Source organism: Pelophylax lessonae (assembly GCF_965119305.1).
Source record: "Pelophylax lessonae genome assembly, chromosome: 5".
Taxonomy (NCBI): Eukaryota; Metazoa; Chordata; class Amphibia; order Anura; family Ranidae; genus Pelophylax; species Pelophylax lessonae.
In genome coordinates, this window is record NC_138772.1 from 59,809,789 (window position 1) to 59,831,755 (window position 21,967).

General features: G+C 41.4%; 1 protein-coding gene across 1 annotated transcript in view; it reads left to right on the forward strand.

Moving 5' to 3' along the window:
• The window catches only part of ZNF804B (zinc finger protein 804B), a 518,891-nt gene extending 501,848 nt beyond the window's left edge, over positions 1-17,043 (forward strand). The window contains exon 4 of the mRNA XM_082257309.1: positions 13,395-17,043. Within this exon, the coding sequence (XP_082113435.1) occupies positions 13,395-16,803 (3,409 nt within the window). The 3' untranslated portion in view covers positions 16,804-17,043. The remainder of the gene's footprint in view (positions 1-13,394) is intronic.
• Positions 17,044-21,967: the final 4,924 nt, after the last annotated feature.

Sequence of the window (21,967 nt, forward strand, 5' to 3'; positions counted from 1 at the left end):
TTATGTCAGCAGTTAGTCTCTTCACCCAGCTGCAGGCTCCTGGCTGAGCAGTCAGCCAACATGTATTAAAGAGAGAGAAAACCCTGAGCATCAGTCAGCTCAGCTATAAAGTAGAGAGAATCCTGAGCATCAGTCAGATCACATAGATTAAGAAGAGAGAACCCTAAGCATCAGTCAGATCACATATATAAAGGAGAGAGAGCCCTGAACATCAGTCAGATCACATATATAAAGGAGGAGAGAGAGCCATGAGCATCAGTCAGATCACATAGATAAAGGAGGAGAGAGAGCCATGAGCATCAGTCAGATCACATATATAAAGGAGAGAGAAAGAGAACTGAGCATCAGTCAGATCACATATATAAAGGAGAGAGAGACCCCCGAGTATCGGTCACATCACATACAGTATTTCACAAAAGTGAGTACACCCCTCACATTTTTATAAATATTTTATTATATCTTTTCATGTGACAACACTGAAGAAATGACACCTTGCTACAATGTAAAGTAGTGAGTGTACAGCTTGTATAACAGTGTAAATTGGCTGTCCACTCAAAATAACTCAACACACAGCCATGAATGTCTAAACCACTGGCAACAAAAGTGAGTACCTACGTTTAAATGTTCAAATTGGGCCCAAAGTGTCAATATTTTGTGTGGCCACCATTATTTTCCAACACTGCCTTAACCCTCTTGGGCATGGAGTTCACCAGAGCTTCCCAGGTTACCATTGGAGTCCTCTTCCACTCCTCCATGATGACATCAGGGAGCTGGTGGATGTTAGAGACCTTGCGCTCCTCCACCTTCCATTTGAGGATGCCCCACAGATGCTCAATAGGGTTTAGGAGACATGCTTGGCCAGCCCATCACCTTTACCCTCAGCTTCTTAAGCAAGGCAGTGGTTATATTGGAGGTGTGTTTGGTTTGGAGTCATTATAATGTTGGAATACTGCCCTGTGCCCCAGTGTCCGAAGGGAGGGATCATGCTCTGCTTCAGTATGTCACAGTACATGTTGGCATTCATCTTTCCCTCAATGAATTGTAGCTCCCCAGTGCTGGCAGCACTCGTGCAGCCCCAGACCATGATACTTCCACCACCATACTTGACTGTAGGCAAGACACACTTGTCTTCAAAATTCCTCACCTGGTTGCCGGCACACACACTTGACACCATCTGAACCGAAATACGTTTATCTTGGTCTCATCAGACCATAGGACATGGTTCCAGTAATCCATGTCCTTAGTCTGCTTGTCTTCAGCAAACTATTTGCGGGCTTTCTTGTGCATCTTTAAAAGAGGCTTTCTTCTGGGCCATGCAGACCAATTTGATGCAGTATGCAGCGTATGGTCTGAGCACTGACAGGCTGAACCCAAACCCCTTCAATCTCTGCAACAATGCTGGCAGCACTCATACATCTATTTCCCAAAGACAACCTCTGGATATGACGCTGAGCCTCTTTGGTTGACCATGGCGAGGCCTGTTCTGAGTGGAACCTGTCCTGTTAAACCGCTGTATGGTCTTGGCCAACATGCTGCAGCTCAGTTTCAGGGTCTTGGCAATCTTCTTATAGCCTAGCCCATCCTTATGTAAAGAAACAATTATTTTTTCAGATCCTTAGAGAGTTCTTTGCCATGAGGTGCCATGTTGAACTTCCTGAACTTCCAGTGATCAGTATGAGAGAGTGAGAGCGATAATACCACATTCAACACACCAGCTTCCCATTCACACCTGAGACCTTGTAAGAGTCACATTACACCGGGGAAGGAAAATGGCTAATTGGGCCCAATTTGGATATTTTCACTTAGGGTGTACTCACTTTTGTTGCCAGCGGTTTGGACATTAATGGCTGTGTGTGGAGTTATTTTGAGGGGACAGCAAATTTACACTGTTATACAAGCTGTACACTCACTACTTTACATTTTAGCAAAGTGTCATTTCTTCAGTGTTGTCACATGAAAAGATATAATAAAAATGTTTACAAAAATGTGAGGGGTGTACTCACTTTTGTGAGATAATGTATATGAAGGAGGAGAGAGACCCCTGAGCATCAGTCAGATCCAGGGCCATCTTTAACACAGGGCAAAAGGGACAGCTGCCCCGGGCTCAGCCATTGTTGTGTGGCCCAAAGCAGCTGCCCCTTGAGCCCACACTGCCCACAAATAGTTGATAAGTGCATTTGGTAGGGCCCAAGAAAATATTTGCCCAGGGTCCAATCAATACTAAAGACGGCCGTGGTCAGATCACATATATAAAGGAGGAGAGAGGGCCCTGAGCATCAGTCAGATCAAAGTCTTGGGTAACACAAATCACAAGAGGAGAAGTCGGCACTCAGTATGGCATCCAAAAATGGTTATCCTTAAACATGTATAACAGCTGTAAAACAGCCATGATGTTGACCTAGGAAAGGAGATTTTATTCAACTGAAAGCTTAACAAAGCCTCTGGGCTCAAGGACCCTGATTTAAGATTCTCAGAAAAACAAGTTTGTTTTCTCCATATCAGTCTTCAACCCTATAAGTCCTCACTATGTGTATATGGGAAACCTAGGTGACACATATATACCAGCCACACAATCTTGCCAGTCAGTGCCTCACCTTATACTATATTTATATACAGAGTGGTGATACCAGCACTCAATCCTAAAGATATGCCTTGGTGCTCCACACGACTATAATCACATATCATAAGGGAAGGTAGGCACAGGAGGTTTTCCACAGGAGTATACTGAACAAAAAGCTGGTTTATTACATCAGTACTTAAGTGGTGCCTTTCTCAAAATGGGCTTAGGAAGACAGGCTGTGGCCACCGAAAGCACACACACGTACATACATGCATGCACACACTGTCATAAACGGTGTGTGCGTGTGTATATATATATATATATATATATACAGGGCTTTTTTCTCAGAGAATAGGTGCAGGAACTCCCTCTAGTGGACTTACCCCTTGTCTCCGCCCCTACCTACCTCCGTGAACCGTTCCTTGGTTCCACCCACTACCCACCTCCCAGTACCATCCTTTTTAGAAAATACAGAACAAAGTAACATTTGTGGTACTAAGTAATTTGTATGGAATTTGTTAATGATAACAAAAAAGCAGTAAAATAGATCCCATGCAGCCAACAACAATATATATCCCAGCAACAATAGATCCAGCCAGAAACAATGGGCCCTCAGCAGCAGCAACAGATCTCCCAGCAGCCAGCATCAATAGACTGCTGCCTAAACAGTAGATCCCTCCCAGCAACAACTGACCCCTCAGCAACATAAGACCCACCCCAGCAACAATAGACCCCCCTGCAAGACGAGATCTCTTCCAGAGACAATAGATCCCCCAGCAGCCACATTAGATATTCCCAGCAGCAATAAATCCTCCTGCAGGAATAGATCCCCTCCAGCAACAATAGGTTCCTCAGCAGCCAGCATCAATAGACAGTGTAGCACAACCCAGCACTCCTTGCCATTACACACATTCAGGGCTGGAGGTGCCGGAACTGCGTTTCCCTGCGTTCCTGCTGAAAAAAAGCCCTATATATATATATATATATATATATATACATACACACACACATACGTACACACAGTATATGTACATTATACAGTGCAACCCCTTTAAGAGGGGGATTTTTTATTTATAGAAACATAGTTGCTTTTCTTCAACAGAGTCATAATTAGAATTTCCCTTTGAACTGTCAAGAATATCCTTCTGCAGATGAAGTGTGATCGACTATAATAAACAAACACTTCTTGACACTTGTGATACGGTAGCTAATAACACCGATGGGTTGCCCTCCTTACCAATAATTAGAATTACTCATAGAGGAGCCACTTATAATGGTGACCCTTGTAATAACTCTAATTACCTGCCTGGATTCATTCTCATCTTGACAGATGTTCTGATCACATAACAACATTTGTTTTTCATCATGCTCAGATGTATTTATAATTACATGTCAAGTTTAACAATGATTGACATAGAATTACTGTTCCTAATGATTGCTTTATAATTATTTGACTCTTTGCACTAGCATGAAGTACAAACCCAAGGCACATCTGTGTGTACATTCAGCTCAGATACTTATAAGAAGTAACTTGAAACCTAACTTCATACAAAACTTTTTTTTTTTTTTAGTTTCGAAAGATTGCAAAAGGGTTGAAAACTTTTGACCTTTATTTGCTGATTGTTTCCCTGCTTAGGAATAGGAATGAGCTCTGATGTGTTGGGATCCTAGTTTTAACCTACCATAGCGATCCTGCCAGGAAGCTGTCACTGTCCTTGGCCAATCATAAGATGCAAAGGCAATCCCTGCCGCTCAGTTGCACGTATCTGCAAGGCCCATACTATGATTGGCCAAGGACAGTGACAGCTTCCTGGTGGGATTGCTCAGGTGGGTTCGGACTAGGATCCAAACATACCTGAGCTCATCCCAACTTGGGAGGTTTGTCTACTCTTCACATCCTATCCAGTTGACTGGGCTGAACAGGAAATGATGGGAAGTTCCTCTACTACCGGTCTATTTGATAATATCAGACTGAACAGGAAATGGGAAGAAATCTATCCATTCCCTGTGTAGTTGAGGACAAAACAGGAAATGGGGGAAAATGTCTCCAGTGCCCATATTTTTGATGGATATTAGACAGATAAGTAAATGTGGGGAAGTCCCTGCACTTCCTGTACATTTAATGGATGTCAGACAGAACAGGAAATGAGGGGAAATCTCTCCACTGCCCATATTATTGATGGATATCAGACAAATAAGTAAAAGAAGGGAAGTCCCTCCACTTCCTGTATATTAAACCACTTCTGGACCAGAAGGATTTTCCCCCTTAACCACTTAAGCCCCGGAAGATTTTACCCCCTTCCTGACCAGGGCCTATTTTGCGATTCGGCACTGCGTGATTTTAACGGACAATTGCGCTGTCGTGTGACGCTGTACCCAAACAAATTTGACATCCTTTTTTTCCCCACAAACAGAGCTTTCTTTTGGTGGTATTTGATCACCTGTGCGACTTTTTGATCATGAGCTATAAACGAAAAAAGAGCGACAATTTTGCAAAAATAACAATATTTTTCAAATTTTTTTATATGAAATTCCCCCACAAAAAAATGTAAAAATCAAAATTTTTAACATTTTAGGCCAATTTGTTTTCTGCTACATATTTTTGGTAAAAAAATTTTTTTGATTGGTTTGCGCAAAAGTTATCGCGTCTACAATCTACGGGAAAGATTTATGTCATTTTTTTTTTTTACTAGTAATGGCGGCAATCTGCAATTTTTAGCGGGACTGCGACATTGCAGCAGACAGATCGGACCCCTAACTGACATTTTTGCCACTTTTGGGGGGACCAGTGAACATTACTACAGTAATCAGTGCTATACATATGGACTGTTACTGTAATAATGACACAGGGAAGGGGAAGGGGTTAACCTAGTGGGTGATCAAGGGGTTAAATGTGAGCCTAGTGGCGTGATTCTAACTGTATGGGGGTGGGGCTTATGAAATTATCACAGAGACCTGTGATCCTATATAGAAGGATCACAGGCGCTCTGTGATCATTTCAGAGAGATGAACGGTCAGCTGTGTTTACAACAGCTGCCCGTCCTTCTGTGTCAGTGGGGAACGGTCGCGGGTGTCAGGCAGCAATTGGAGCTGCCTGCGCAAAAAATGTTTGCGTCTACAAACTACGGGAAAGATTTATGTCATTTTTATTTATTTTTTTTTTTACTAGTAATGGCGGCGATTTACAATTTTTAGTGGGACTGCGACATTGCAGCAGACAGTTCGGACCCCTAACTGACATTTTTGACACTTTTAGGGGGACCAGTGACATTACTACAGTAATCAGTACTACAGTAATCAGTGCTAAAAATATGCACTGTTACTGTAATAATGACACTGGCAGGGAAGGGGTTAACCTAGTGGGTGATCAAGGGGTACATGTGAGCCTAGGGGAGTGATTCTAACTGTATGGGGGCCTTGCTTGTGAAATGACCATAGAGACCTGTGATCTTATATATAAGGATCACAGGGGCTCTATGACCATTCCAGAGAGAATAACGGTCAGCTGTGTTTGAAACAGCTGCCCGTCCTTCTCTCTCAGCGGGGAATGATCGCGGGTGTCAGGTGGCAATCGGAGCCACATGCGCCGTGCATCAGAGTCCCTGCTGCCAAGTGGGGGAGGTAACACTCCGCCACCGGCGCACGCTCGCCCCCTAGCTGCAGGCGTGCAACTGACGTATACCTACATCGGTTTGCGCAGGAGGAGCTGCCTGCCGCAGTAAGTGGTTAATGGATGTCAGACACAATAAGAAATGAGGGGGAATCTCTCCACTTCCTGTCAATTTGAGGACAGAATAGAAAGCGGGAGAAAATCTCAGTGGTAACAAAGGCAAGCAATAAAAACACATTTCTAATTGGTAAGGAAGGTTTACAACCTCTTTTAGGATTGTATGTGCTGTCTGTGTCCCCAGATGGCAATACAATGTTTGAATGAGAGAATAGGAAACAAGGGGAGATCACCTCAATGGGGAAACAGATGTTTTTTAAAGATTGACAGAAACATCTCAGCAGTACATAGACAGCATTTAAAAGCTGATAGGGTTTGTAACCCTTATCTGTTCTACCCAAAAACTAAAACAAAAAATGTTTTCACTGGATTTAGGCTTTTTGTACTTCTAAATTCTCCATTCACACCTGAGCGTATCCATTTATTGGCTTTTTACAGGCATTTATTAAAGCTTTTTTTCAGCTTTTTTTTAACCACTTAAGCCCCGGAAGATTTTACCCCCTTCCTAGCCAGGGCCTATTTTGCGATTCGGCACTGCGTAAATTTAACGGACAATTGCGCGGTCGTGCGACGCTGTACCCAAATGAAACTAACGTCCTTTTTTTCCCACAAACCGAGCTTTCCTTTGGTGATATTTTATCACCTGTGCAATTTTTTGATCATGCGCTATAAACAAAAAAAGAGCGACAATTTTGCAAAAATAACAATATTTTTCACATTTTTTTATATGAAATTCCCCCCCAAAAAAATGTAAAAATCTAAATGTTTTAACATTTTAGGCCAATTTGTTTTGTGCTACATATGTTTGGTAAAAAAAAAAATTGCAAAAAGCGTATTTTGATTGGTTTGCGCAAAAGTTATTGCATTTACTAACTAAGGGAAAGATTTTTGTCATTTTTATTGGTTTTTTTTTTAACGATTAATGGCGGCGATCAGCAATTTTTTTTCAGGACTGCGACATTGTGGCGGACAGATCGGACCCTTGACTGACATTTTTGACACTTTTGGGGGTACCAGTGACATTACTGCAGTAATCAGTGCTATACATATGCACTGTTACTGTAAAAATAACACTGGCAGGGAAGGGGTTAACTTTATTTGAGAAGGAGGGGTTAAGCGTGTCCCTAGGGGCGTGTTTCTAACTGTGATTGGATGTGGCTTTTCATGTAACAGCAGAGATCTACGGTCCTACATAGCAGGACCGTATGATCTCTGCTGTTACACATGGGAGAATGACAGGCGAATTTGTTTACATTAGCCGCCTGCCTTTCTCCCGGTGTAACCGATGATCGCGAGTGACCGGCCGACATCGGGTCCGCCAGTCACTCGCACGGGGGGGTCCGTGAGGGAGCGGGAGCGCACCTCCAGCGGCGCGCGCTCGCTCCCTAGAGCCTCACGGGTTAGCGACTTAGTCCTATGTCACTTTGCATGTGAGGGGCTGACTGCCGACGTAAGTCGTTAGGCAGTCGGCAAGTGGTTAAGCGTTGTACAAGTGTATTGCAAGGGTTTTACAGCTTCAGGCATTTTTGTTTAGCCAATAGAAAGCACTAGGCGGAGGAGAGGGAGAGGTAATTAGGGGTGAAAAACTGTTATTTGAGCAGAAAAATGCTTGTTTCTTTTGAAGTCTATGGGGCCAAAAATGTTTGTAATCTACCAAAAGGAAGCTCATGTACTTTTTCGAGCTTCAGGCGTTTTGCTTTAGGCGACGGAAGGCTCAAATGTAAATTATTGAACCTAATTTGATTTGGCTTGTTGAGTGTTTTAGAGCTACAAGCTTTAAGCAGAAAATCGCTCACAATCGCCTAAGTGTTCCTTTTAGACAACACCTACTTTAGCACCAACTACTGTATTTTCATTATGGAGAAGTTCAAACTGGTGAGAGTAGATTGCTAGGCTCCCTTGTCGCCAAGTTACTTATTCCCAGGAAGAACTTTGCACTGCATTCTGGTTAGAATTAATTGATTACCAGTTTGAAATATTTTGGTTCCTAGCTAGATTCCAATACCCTAATGTACTATAGCACAAAATGCCCACAGCTCAGTCAACTAGACCTCTGTGTTACTCCCTTAATTTTTGGGAGTACTAAATATTTTTACATTTATGGCATATTGTGCTCTTTAAAGATAATTACAGAACTGTGCCACTGAAGTGGAAAACTACAAATCAAAAATGTATGTATATAAAAAATCTTTAAACGCATAGCTGCTGTCTAATTGATATAAAATCAACTGTGATATGTGAATGTGCTAAAAAGCAGCACTAGTGGCACTTAAAGTGGTTGTTAACCTACCTTTAGAGTTTGTACCTATAGGATTGCCTATAATAAGGCTTACCTGTAGATACTGTAAATAAACTTGCATTGTTTAGGAGAAGTTTACATTGAATGCAGCCAATAACATCATCTGTGCATGCGCTCTGAAGGAACGGCCGCCCGTGCCGTTTCTTCAGAGCCCTGCGCTGTGACCGGCGGCTCCAGCGCGCATGCGCGGAAGTGACGTCACGCGGCTCTGGCCAATATCACCTTTACCCTCAGCTTTTTAATCAAGGCAGTGGTGGTCTTGGAGGTGTGTTTGGGGTCATTATCCCATTGAAATCTTGCCTTGGGGCCCAGTCTTTAAATGGAGGGAATCATGCTCTGCTTCAGTATGTCACAGTACATGTTGGCATTCATGGTTCCCTCAATGAACTGTAGCTCCCCAGTGCCAGTAGCACTCATGCAGCCCCAGACCATGACACTCCCACCGCCATGCTTGACTGTAGGCAAGACACACTCCTGACCTGGTTGCCTCCACACATGCTTGACACCATCTAAATCAAATAAGTTTATTTTGGTCTTGTCAGACCACAGGACATGGTTCCAGTAATCCATGTCCTTAGTCTGCTTGTCTTCAGCAAACTTCCTGCAGGCTTTCTTGTGCATCATCTTGAGAAGAGGCTTCCTTCTGGGACAACAGCCATGCAGACCAATTTGATGAAGTGTGCAGCGTATGGTCTGAGCACTAACAGGCTGACCCCCCACCCCTTAAACCTCTGCAGAAATGCTGGCAGCACTCATATGTCTATTTCCCAAAGACAACCTCTGGATATGACGCTGAGCACGTGCACTCAACTTCTTTGGTCGATCATGGCAAGGCCTGTTCTTTGTCTAACCTGTCCTGTTAAATCGCTGTATTGTCTTTGTCACCATGCTGCAGCTCAGTTTCAGGGTCTTGGCTATCTTCTTATAGCCTAGGCCATCTTTATGTAGAGCAATAATTCTTTTTTTTAGATCCTCAGAGAGTTCTTTGCCATGAGGTGCCATGTTGAAATTCCAGTGACCAGTATGAGAAAATGAGAGCGATAACACCAAATTTAACACACCTGCTCCTCATTCATACTTGAGTCCTTGTAACACTAACAAGTCACATGACACCAGGGAAATGGCTAATTGGGCCTAATTTGGACATTGTCACTTAGGGGTGTACTCACTTTTGCTGCCAGCAGTTTAGACATTAATGACTGTGTGTTGAGTTATTCTGAGGGGACAGCAAATTTACACTGTTATACAAGTTGTACACTCACTACTTTACATTGTAGCAAAGTGTAATTTCTTCAGTGTTGTCACATGAAAAGATATAATAAAATATTTACCAAAATGTGAGGGGTGTACTCACTTTTGTGAGACACTGTATATTTGGGGATATATTTAAAGTTTTTGCATTATTTCTAATAAGACATTTAACTTGTCGACTTGCCTGTTTATCTCTCTGAGATGAAAGAAAACTAGAGGCTTAGAAAGACTTTAATTTCACAAGCTTTTATTCGGATCACAATGTAGAAAAATTTGTGTCAAAGGGTATGAATACAAATGGAAATACTGAGAACTCTGAGTACTATGACACAAACCCAAACATATTTCAGACAGAAGAACATGTGATAAAGATTTTAGGTCAGGAACCATGGTAGGCGAACGGTCAAATTCCAAAGTCGAAGCAAAAACAATTTAAAAAGTATATAGGACATCAGTTGGGTGAACATCTTTTTCATTCAATCAAAGTATGCTGGCATATATCGTCAAGCAAAACCATTTTATCTTTCCTTAAAGCATAGAAATGGTATTCTGCTAATGTATGAATTTTAGTATATCTAAAGTCTAAACTGTTTTCTTGTTTTGGATACACTGGTGGTTAGAGCCCCTATCAGATTTTTATTTTAGTCTGCGTCCCTAGCCGGTTAGATTCACCCTCTCTATTTGTCTCGGTGACCATTGTCAACAGAATTGAAAGTAAGGAATGTTCAAAAATGTTGGGTTGTTTCAGAAAAGTAATTGAGGTGGTATATTTAAAATGTGGATACTTGTTCTGGTTACAATTGGGACTTTCTACAGTTTGGGAATATTTCCCTCATTCCTGGTTGTGTTTTCAGTACTGGAAGTGAAGGTAATTTTATCAGATGGTTTAACCTCTTCAGCCCCAGAAGGTTTACCCCTCTTCATGACCAGGCCATTTTTTGCGATATGGCACTGCGTTACTTTAACTGACAATTGCGCGGTCATGCAACGCTGTTCCCAAATAAAATTGATGTCCTTTTTTCCCCACAAATAGAGCTTTCTTTCTGTGGTATTTGATGACTTCTACGTTTTTTTTTTTTTTGTGCTATAATTTGAAAAAAAAAAAAAAAAAAACAATATTTTTTACTTTCTACTATAAAACATACCCAATAAAATGTTTTTAAAAAGTCAAATGTATTCATCAATATAGGCCAATATGTATTCTGCTACATATTTTTGGTAAAAAAAAAATCCCAATATGTGTATATTGATTGGTTTGCCCAAAAGTTATAGTGTCTAAAAACTATGGAATATATTTATGGAATTTTTATTTTATTGAATTGTTTTTTTACTAGTAATGGCGACGATCAAATATGACACTTAGCGCCGGTTCACATAGGAGCGACGCTACTTTCAGGGGCGACCTCCGAGATCGCGGTGCGAGCAGCGCGCCGCGACCTCAGAGCGGCCGCCACGGACTTCATAACATTGAAGTCTATGGCGGTCGCCTCCTGGTCGCCCCAAAGAAGCTCCGGACCCTTTTTCTAGGTCGGAGCGACTTGTGTCGCTCCTATTAGAACGGGTCCGCAGCTTTCCTATGGGAGGCGACCTGCGGTGACCTGTGAGGCGACCAGGTCGCCTCACAGGTCGCCCTAGTGTGAACCGGGGCTAAGGGGTTTATTTACTAAAGGCAAATCCACTGTGCAATGGAAGTGCACTTGGAAGTGCAGTTGCTGTAGATCTGAGGGGAACATGCGAGGAAAATAAAAAACAGCATTTTTGCTTGCACCTGATTGGATGATAGAAATTAGCAGAGTTTCCCCTCATTTCAGAGCTTTCCCTCAGATCTTCAGTGTCTGCACTACCAAGTGCACTTGTAGTGCACAGTGGATTTACCTTTAGTAAATCAACCCCTAAGTGACACTTTTTGGGACCAGTGTTACCGATACAATGATCAGTGCTAAAAATGTCACTGTACTAATGACACTGGCAGGGAAAGGGTTAACATCAGTAGTGATCAAAGGGTTAAATGTGCTCCTAGAGAGTGCTTTTTAACCGTGTGGGGGAGGTGCTTTGACTGGGGGAAGACAGAGATCCGTGTTTCTGTTTAGCAGAAACACAAGATCTCCATCTTCCCCTCTTACAGAATGGCGGTTTGCCTTGTTTACATAGGCAGACCGTCATTCTGCCTCATCTGAGAAACAATGGTGGTGTGCCTGCGAACACTGGGCCAGCCAGACCCGCTGATTGGACACAGCGGGGACGGGTCTCCGGTAGAGCCCCAGACCCAGTGCATGAAATCACCTACAGGTACGTGATTTGGCACAGGGGGGCTGCCCTGCCGCAATATATCTGTGTGGGGCACTGCAGAAGGAGTTAAAAAAAAAAAAAAAAAAATCATATCATACATCCAAGGAGTATTCAGCAGAGAAGCAGGTGTTTTCTCCACTAAGTAACCTCTCCTGCCTGCATGCTTGAGCTAAGGGCAGGTGCATTCTAGGAAGGTAATACTACAAGAATCATTTGTCCCTTCTCAAGATGGCCATGGCCAGAAATGCTAAGGGGGGGTTAAGTGATTTCTCCACAAGATAAAGCATAGAGACATTAATGGATGAAGGCAGTTTGCTTTGAATATTAACAATTAATTAAATAGTGTTCTCAGTTTGCGGTTCTCAGATTTAGTGAAGATCCTCTTTAAATAGTTAGCTCGGGCCAAGTTGGCCCAAACTAGCAATTTCCCTTACTAACTGGGTGTGCTGTAAAAAAACTGTATGTAGCTGAGGCTAAATACAGTATACAGCACTGTGTTTCAGGTGTGAGACGAAATTACATCTTCCTATCTCACACCCGGAAAAAAATAGCATCGTCTAAGCAGCGTTCAGCTATTCAAAGGCAGTTTTGTAGTCTATTAATGAATACAAAGCTTCCTCTGATTAGCGGAGTCCTAAAGGCAGGCTGATAATGTCACAATCTCTGACATAGCCAATCAAAAGAATCTTTGTATTCATTAATAGAATTCAAAGTTGCAGGGGGGACATGATAGCAATTTTTAAATATCTCAATGGGGATCTCAGCTTAGAAAAAAAGCTGTTCAGTCGAAGGGATTGCATGAGGACTCAAGGGCATACAATGCGATTAGAGGAGAAGAGTTTTAACCTCAGCCAACGTGGGGGGTTCTTTACTCTTAGGGCTACAAGATTGTGGAATTCTCTACCACAAGAGGTGGTTTCTGCGGGTAGTATGGTGGCTTTCAAAAGACTATTAGACGTACATCTCGGGGATCAGAACATTCAGAGCTATGTGAGATGATTACAGCCACACACACCTGCACAGGTTGAACTGGATGGACTGTTGTCTTTATTCAACCTCACCTACTATGTTTGCTTGGGCCAGCTTGGCCCGAATGAACTATTTAAACTAAAACTAAAGCTGGAGATCAGCTTTAAATTATATAAGTTTATTAGTGCAGCACCTGAAATTTTTGATATAATTTGGTATGTAAAATTTTTGAATAACTGTATCATTAAACTGTAATTTAATTAACATAACAAAATCATTTTTATATCTTCTCTTTTCAGTGTTGCAGATGAGGGGCCATTATTTAAAGCACCCAGATTAAAAGGACCACGGGAAGATATTGGTTCAAACAGAGATGATAGAACAGCAAGCTCAAGATGTGTAGTCATGTACAGCAGAGACGCTATCACCAGCAATGTTGAGGAGCCTAAGCAAGACGTCTTAAATGACCGAGAGGTGCTGAAAAACAGCAGCTGCTGCTACACAGGGAATCAAACCCAGCAGCCTCCCTCAAACAGCAGCAATGTCAACAGCAGAGCAGGAGTCTCTTTCTGCTTCTCGAAGAAAGCATTACTTAAACTGGATTCATCGGCCTCTGTTTTCAATGAGAGCACTGAAGAAGCAAATGAATGCAGCCAATTTTTCCACCACAAAGAGAAGCAAATGTCTGTAAGCTTTAGACACTATGCACATGTCAGTGAGACGGCAGTGGAAAACAGCTCTTCTTCTCAGCAAGATGAAACAGGCACATCCCTGGCAGACAACGCAGCTGAAAATGCAGAGAAGTTTAAGGATGACAAAGCCAGTCAGGAAAACACAAAGGAACAGAGCGAGATTGCCCAATCAAACATAACAGCTGAAATGCAATCTCCAGACACCACTTGCACAGATCAACAGAGTCCAAAAGAAGTTAATGTGACTTCAGAGACTGAGATCACTTCCAAAACTCCAACTGAGGTCTATTGCCAAGCTGAGAGCTCAGAACAAGAGACTTGTTCCAACAAGCACACAGTCGCGGATGCAATATTACTCGAGCATTTGTCCAATTTGCTTTCTCAAAAACATGGCGAGGCAGAAGGGGGTTGCAATGAGGGAAACTCAATGGCATCTAACGATGCTGCTACAAACTCCACTGAATGCCCAACACACTCATTAGGTGAATCTTTAAATACTAATACTCAAGCCAAAGCACTATCTTTTCTTAGTGTTTTGAGCAAAGATGGCAATACAATCCTCCAATGGCCCACAGAACTTGTTTTGTTTACAAAAACTCAGCCTTCAATATCTTATGCTTGCAACCCCTTATATTTTGATTTTAAATGCTCTCAAAAAAATAAAAGTGGGACATCGAAAGAAAGAGCAGCACAGAGTAATGAACAAAATGATGAGTGTAAAAATGACTGTAATATCAGCAGCAGCAGAACCTCAGGAACCAACACAGAAAAAGGAACGGAAAATGATGACTGGATGCCAAAGAGACAAAAAGTTCACTTGAAGTATAGGTCAGAAAAACAAATGGAATTTTCAGGAAATTATGACATGTCAACAGAGGTTACACACAAAGCCAAGTTCAGTAACTTACAAGATTATAGACCTCAAATGTCTACTGATTTCAGTCATCCACAAAACTGTTCAGTTAGAGAAAGCCATCATTCGAGAAGATGGAGAAGACAGTCAGATTATAGCAGTTCTTCAAAAAATATGCCCTCTAAAAGGGAGTTGAAAAGAAAGAGGTTTGTGCATGAAGACCAGTTGGACTTCAAGAACAAATGGAACACCTCGGATAAATCGAAGAAAAGAAAACAGCGCAATCGGTATGAAAGTGACTTGAGTTGGGAAAGTAGTAATAAAGATTCTGATAGCGATACGAGTTCAAGCGTATCTGCAAAGTCATCCCTTTCACGCAGGTCCTCCTCTAGTTCTTCCATAAGCAGTAGTTCAACATGTAGGCATGAAGGAGTTGTGGGCAGAACTTCAACATATGTAGCTGCTTCAGAGAAAGAAAGCTTTACAGACATAAAGCACAACGGTGATATGTCTTCAGAAAGTGACTGTAATTCTGAAGTTGGAGGGCAATTAAAATGTAGATGCAAAAATGAAAAGCACAAAAGATCTGGTGAGACATCCTGGCGTGGAAATGTGGAGCACCACGTTTGTTCTAAGCATTGCAAGAGTAGAAATCGATTTTGGAAGACAATGGATGATGCAGGAAAAGAGTCTAGGGTGAACAGATCAGATTCTGAACAAAATGTTAGCAACGAAAGCTCCAACATTGTAGACTCAAGAACCAATACTCCTAGTGCTTCCCTAAAAGAAACAATTTCTCCATCACATTCCCTCAAAAGTCCACCTAATACAGAAAGTGATAATAATAGTGATATGAATGAGTGCTTGTATAACAGTTATTTTCCAGATATACCTCTTTCCATGAACTGTAGGAATAGTACTTCAGAAAACACAGTACAACATACAATAGCGAAAAAGACATTCATTTCAGAGTTTATTTCAGAGGACAAACAATCTACAAAGCAAGCAGTGGATTATAATATCAATCATGGTATAGGATTGAATAACCCCTCTCATAATTTTTTTGATGTAAGCTTTCCTCCAGCAGATCCCAGTAATATAGCCCTCCCTTTGCATGATGCTATAACAACTGACACCAACAATGGTACAGATCCTGTTGTGGAAATTTTGGTAGACGATACTGAATCCAAAGGCTCACAAACTTATAATGTCACTTTAACTGCAAATACTGATAATTCTCCTTTGGATGATATAAAACTCATAGAAACAGAATGCAGAATGGACGTTCCTGTTGAGGACACCCAAGGACAATTGATTAGCCAAGTGCAAACTTTTATGCAAAGCCCTGACCCAGTTCACCTTAACTTCTCTTGTGGGTTGCCCTCTGTACGATATACTTCTGGAACTGGTTCACTGAACACCAAAGAAGAACAAAAGAGACTGGGACCTCCAGATATACCGATGAGACTGGGTCCTGTAGAAGGCAATTTTAAATGCTGTTATGATAGCACTATGCAGGATTATAGAAAAATAGACCATAATCGAAGGTTTCACCATAAGTCGTTGCCTCCTTCTTCAGCACAACAACCCATAACATTTTCACCTGATGAGGTTGACAAATATAAACTATTGCAACTCCAGGCACAACAGCATATGCAGAAACAGCTGCTGACAAAGCATTTTAAAGCTCTGCCAGCCAATGGATCTCCTGCTTTTTCAAATGCACAAACTGTTCAACCAGTTCCCGTCCAACCCCACCCATCCATCACCACCATCCACCATGCCTTTATGCAGCGATATGCCGTCACAGCCTCCATGCATTCCCATGTCAGCCACTTCCCAATGCCACATCTGAATCCTTTGCCTCAGTCACAGTTTACCCCCATGCACCTTTCTTCCTTAACACCAACCATTTTTCCCACACATCCGCAACTTATAGCCGGACATCCCTTGGCCCATCCACTACATCTTGTATCATCAGCTGCTATCCATCCCACTCATTTGACTATTCAAGCAATTCCGCATGCCACCCTCATCCCAACCCTCCTTACACCCCATCCTAACACAGGAATGCACCCTTCATTACAACTGCACCCTTTAATCCACCCATTGTTCCAAGGGCAAGAATTTCACCATCATTCTGGACCTAGTTACCCCCATTAATATTTGCTACAATTAACTATACTGGTAACCTAGAGTATATTACATTAGGGATTAATTTCCGTTTGGTTGTTTTTTTTTTGTTTTATTTCACCCAATTACCCAATAGCTTTCTTTTTTATATTACTCATTATTTTTTAGAACATTTTTAACAATGACTGTTTTAAGTTGAATCCATGCTTACCTAATTTCAATTTATGTTTATTGTACTGCTTGATTGTCCATTTGATATGGTATATGATGTGAATTTACTATGATGAAAATGCAATTATTTTTAATAAAACATAAAAGTTATTGAGATGTCTACAGGACAACACAGAAAATTAAAAATAATTTCTCAACCAAACTTGTCTCTGCAGTTGTATTTCACTGACACTATGATTTATTTAATGGCCTCCTTCTGTAAATGCTAGTTCTGGCAGCCAGAACTACTACACACATCGAAGACATGTGATAAAACAGTCAGAAAAAGACATTTTTTAGACGCCACTACACATTCCTTTAAAGCTGAACTTGGGGCAAACAGCTAGATACAAAGATGATTTAAAAACAAGGTATCTGTTCTACCTGCCAAAGGATTTGTATTTCTATCCATCCAATCAGTTGTGAGATATACACAGCTCTGCCTCACAGCACATTCCTGTTGAACCTTTATTTTTTCTGTTGAAGTTAAGTAATACTTATAGGTCTCCTCCCTGCCCCAGCCTGTGAATGGACAGCAGGGCAACCATTAGAAATCATGGGACCCTGTACAGACTTCCTGACATGGCCCCCACCAACTGAGGCAATGAGCAGTATATGGGGGGGGGCATTTTGCAATATGTTGGGGGGCAGAGAACAGTGTAGAGGGCCAATAAACAGTGTAGGGGGAGAAACAGTGAACAGTGTACGAATATCAGCCCAGAGCACAGCAGCCAACTACAGCAGGGTGGGGATGAGACTCAATGGTGCAAGTGAATCACGGGCAGAAGGGGCAGGTAGACATAAAATCAGTGGAAGCCAAAGTCTGATGATAGATCTGCCTGCTGGACATTCCTGCTGACCTGATGAGGCCTGGGCCTGGTACAGGAGGGCTGCCTGTACCCGCATATCAACAGCTCTGCTGGACAGTAAGGGAGAAGCAGCAGACTGATGAGCTCATTGATCTTTCACTCCGCTCTCTCCTTCTGTACCTTTCTCAGCATATCAACCCACTGACTCCTTGTTCTACTTCTCCTTCTCCCAGTCTAAGCTCTACTGTAAAGAGCTTTCTAAATCCCCTCTCTTCATCACCTCATACAGGAGAATGTGCTAATGAAAGATATCAAAAGATAGCAAAAAAGCAAAAGCCAAAAATGTAAAAACACACTTTATTATTCATAAAGTTGATATTATATTGCAACCATTATCATCCTCTACAGAGCCCTGCATCCAACTGAATGACAATATACTCATAAATACCTATCTAGGTACTATCTAAGCATTCATAGATAAAGCCTACATTTCCTGAAGTAAAAACTAAATTTTAACCAGTCATTTAAGAAATGTACATAATGTCAGTAGATTGAGCTCTCTTGGTGTTGCTCCTACTCTAAGTGGATCAGACTGTTCCAATTCATGAATATATTAGTGTGGTTCCAATCTAGCAAGCCTAGGAAACAGCTCTACCTTCCTGTTGTATAAGGAAAATCTTGTATATATGCATGCAGTTGCTAGTGTAGCGCTCATCCCTGGAGCAGTCACTGAGAGGATGCCCAGGTCCTTCTCTAGTACAGAGGCTAGTACAGTCACAAGCACAGTCTCATGCACACCAATAATAATGGCTCTGTCTAGGGGATGTCTTTTTACACTATACTGATGAAGAACTTGAACAGGAGCGATATTTAGGGTCAAAGGGTACTAAAAAAAAATAAATAATTGCAAACAATGGGATCACAAACTTCTTAGATAAAAATCCTTACAGGAGCCGGCACAAACTAGAGTCCCAAACAGGTCTTACTCATAATATCCCAATAGCTGTGTGCCACCTAGCAGCCACAGGTACTGTAGTTCCTCAGTGAGGGAGACAAAAGATCCTTCCCCAGACTGGGACTTCAGAACAGTGCCCTCCAGAAAAACCTATTAGTAATCTTCTCCAGGCCCTCCGCCCAGATCCTGCCGATCCCTAAACTGAAATTCTTGACTCACTAGCTATCTTCCAGCAGCCCTAGGAGAACTGGAATAGTAGTGCAATCAGTCTTGGTCCGAATATAACATTTGGACAAATTTTTGGCTATTCTGAGGTATCCGAATCTCTGCATAAAATAGTAACAAATTTCATAAAAATGTGTTTAATTTCATCTCATATATTTGTTTTCCAAAGTAATTCCAAATCTTCAGAGCAATTTAAATTCGGATTGGTCAAAAAACGATTTGAGTTCTGTGTGAAGAATAGCTGGTTGTGAAGGATCGGGCCGGGAAGCACATCCTTAGCAACTAATGACTCATAAGCTGTCATTGGTCTTCCCCACTGACAGATGAATGTAAACAAAAGAATGCAATGAAAAGTGCAGAAAAAAACTGCGTGGTGGACCCCCCCCCCCTCGACCCCCCCCCCCCCCCTCCCCAATTTACTTTGAGTCTGGTATGGATTTTAAGGGAAATGCCAAAATGTAAAAAAAAATCTGATTAGAAGTTTTCCAAAAATTTGGAATTTGTTATAAAATCAATAAACAAAACAAAATTAAATGAAAAGAAACTAAACTATACGAATTCCGAAAAGAATCACCAAAACGAAATTAGTAACATAAGGAATCTATCTGAAATGAAACAAAACACATTTTTCTATTCTGCACATGTCTAAACTGGAACCCTCCCTGGAGAGGAAAGAACACAAACATTTATCACCTCCCCAGTCACATTTTGGGCACCTCCTTCCAGGGATTGGCTGGGGCAGGATAAACATTTATACTTATTATTTGACTCTCCCTGACCTATAGAAGCAGTTGGGAGCAATCCAACAAACTCTGACCGGACAAAAACAATAGATCACTGCTCCACTGATTACAGTGAAGCCAAAAACTAAATGTGGCCTGGCAGCCTAACCAGAGAGGGCATTACATTAGAAATGAGGAGGAGTTAGTTCTGAACAACTACAAATAAGTCAGATTCCAATACAGATCAAGACTTTAGCATTTTGATCAAAAACTGCCGGTAAGTTTTTTTTGCTAGAACCTAGACAAATAGTAACTTCCTTAGAACTAAATTAAACCTTTAAACTAAAGAGTTTTCATTGTGTGTCCAGTATGCTCTGTAGACACAAAATATTACTGATTGAGCTGGTTGTCATACATATGGGTTGCAACAAATCCACAGGTACCTTTAAAACTCAGATTTATAATGGAACAAAAAAGATGACTCAAATGGATGAGATGTACTGCTGCCTAGAGGAGAATTGGACTAAGGAAAACAAAAAGAAAAGTCAGCCAGTTTAACTTTCATACTTCAGGTTCTTGCTAGTGTCCTAAGAGAATGAACCTCTTTTCTCATCAGAGAGAGGCAAACCCATATCAATAAGGTCCAGGGCTGTAAATCCCCCATCTGGTAGAATCCTGTCTCTGGCGCTCAGGAGTATGCCCACCAAAGAGGGCAAAGTCTTTCTGGTACGAGCATGTTGTACCCCGACTGGACACTTTCCAGTGCTTGTATCATCTGCAGTGTAGGGCACCATCCAGACCACCACTTAAAGAGCACTTGAGATTGTCCCTGCTTATGGAGCTTGACGTGTGTTGTGTGTGTCCACACTATTCGTTTTAGCATTGCTGTCCCTGGTGAGTTGCGATACATTCAGAGATGTATAGTAACGAAGTAGAACTACTTAAGTACTGTACTTAAGTACCGAAATGCAGTATCTGTACTTTCCTAGAGTAGAATTTTTTTCTCCTACTTCTACTTTTACTTCACTACATTTTTTCGATGATTTCGATACTTCTACTCAAGTATTTTTTTTTTTGTGCTGCATAGTTACTCGTTACTTTTAAAAAAATTACCACTGCCAGAACAGTAGATGGCAGGTTGCATAAAGCTCAAAAAAATGTGTATAATGTCATTTGTAAATCAGCGCATACGAAAATAAAGGCTGTGTATAATAAAAGCTGCTATACCAAATCTTTCCAATATAAAGAAAATATGAAAAACAAATAAATGATGCTACAGCGCTTAAAGTGCATCAAGAAACTACTAACAAACACAGGTTAATCATTTGAATAAATCATTTGAAATAATAAAAACAATATGATGTTCATACTTTTGACTTCTTTCTTTAATAACTACATAACAGTACTTGTACTTCTACTTTCAGTACTTGAGTAGAAATTTTTTTTCAAAACTACTGGTACTTTTTACTTTTAGTACTTAAGTAGCAAATTTTTTGAAAAAACTACTTGCAATACTTAAGTAAAAAAAATGTTGAATACTTTAGTACTTCTACTTAAGTAACTTTTTCTGCGAGCACTTCCACTTCTACTCAAGTAATTTTTTGATCGAGCACTTGTACTTTTACTCAAGTAGAAATTTCGAGTACTTTATACAAGTCTGGATACATTTAATGGGTTGCAGACCCCCTATTATGGTGGCACAACAGGTTTTAAATTTGTCACACTCCCCTTCCTGTGACTGCAACACACTGAGCAGTGGGCCCCTCCTACTATGTACTACAACACATACTGTTTTGTGCACACACGCTTTCACTACATATCCTGTGCTCTGCCTTTGAGAATCCATGTTGGCTCATTGCAAGGTCCATGGTCTTCCTTCTTGTTGCTGCTCCAGAGTAACCTGGTCACAGAGGGCCATTTATTCTCTCCTGCTTCTGCAATTGGTCCATAAGTACCCATATTGGGATTTTCTTCACTTCATATACTGTCAGTATGGAGGATCATCATAGTAAGGGAAGAGGTCTTGGTGGCCCTTTGAGCTCATAATCCACTAACAGCTCTAAGGTGACTTGCAGTGTCTCTCCTACAGGTCCTGATATCAATAGCCCAGACAACTCTGCTAGAGTCTACACCCTCTTTGGAGCCTTCCCTAACTCTGCAAAGAGTGATTGCATAGCTGATTCAGAAAACAAGGGGCACAAGCACACCCCCTCAGAGTCTCTCTATCTTTTGCCTTTAGATTTGCTACTTTAGCATTTACAGTTGTGGAGGAC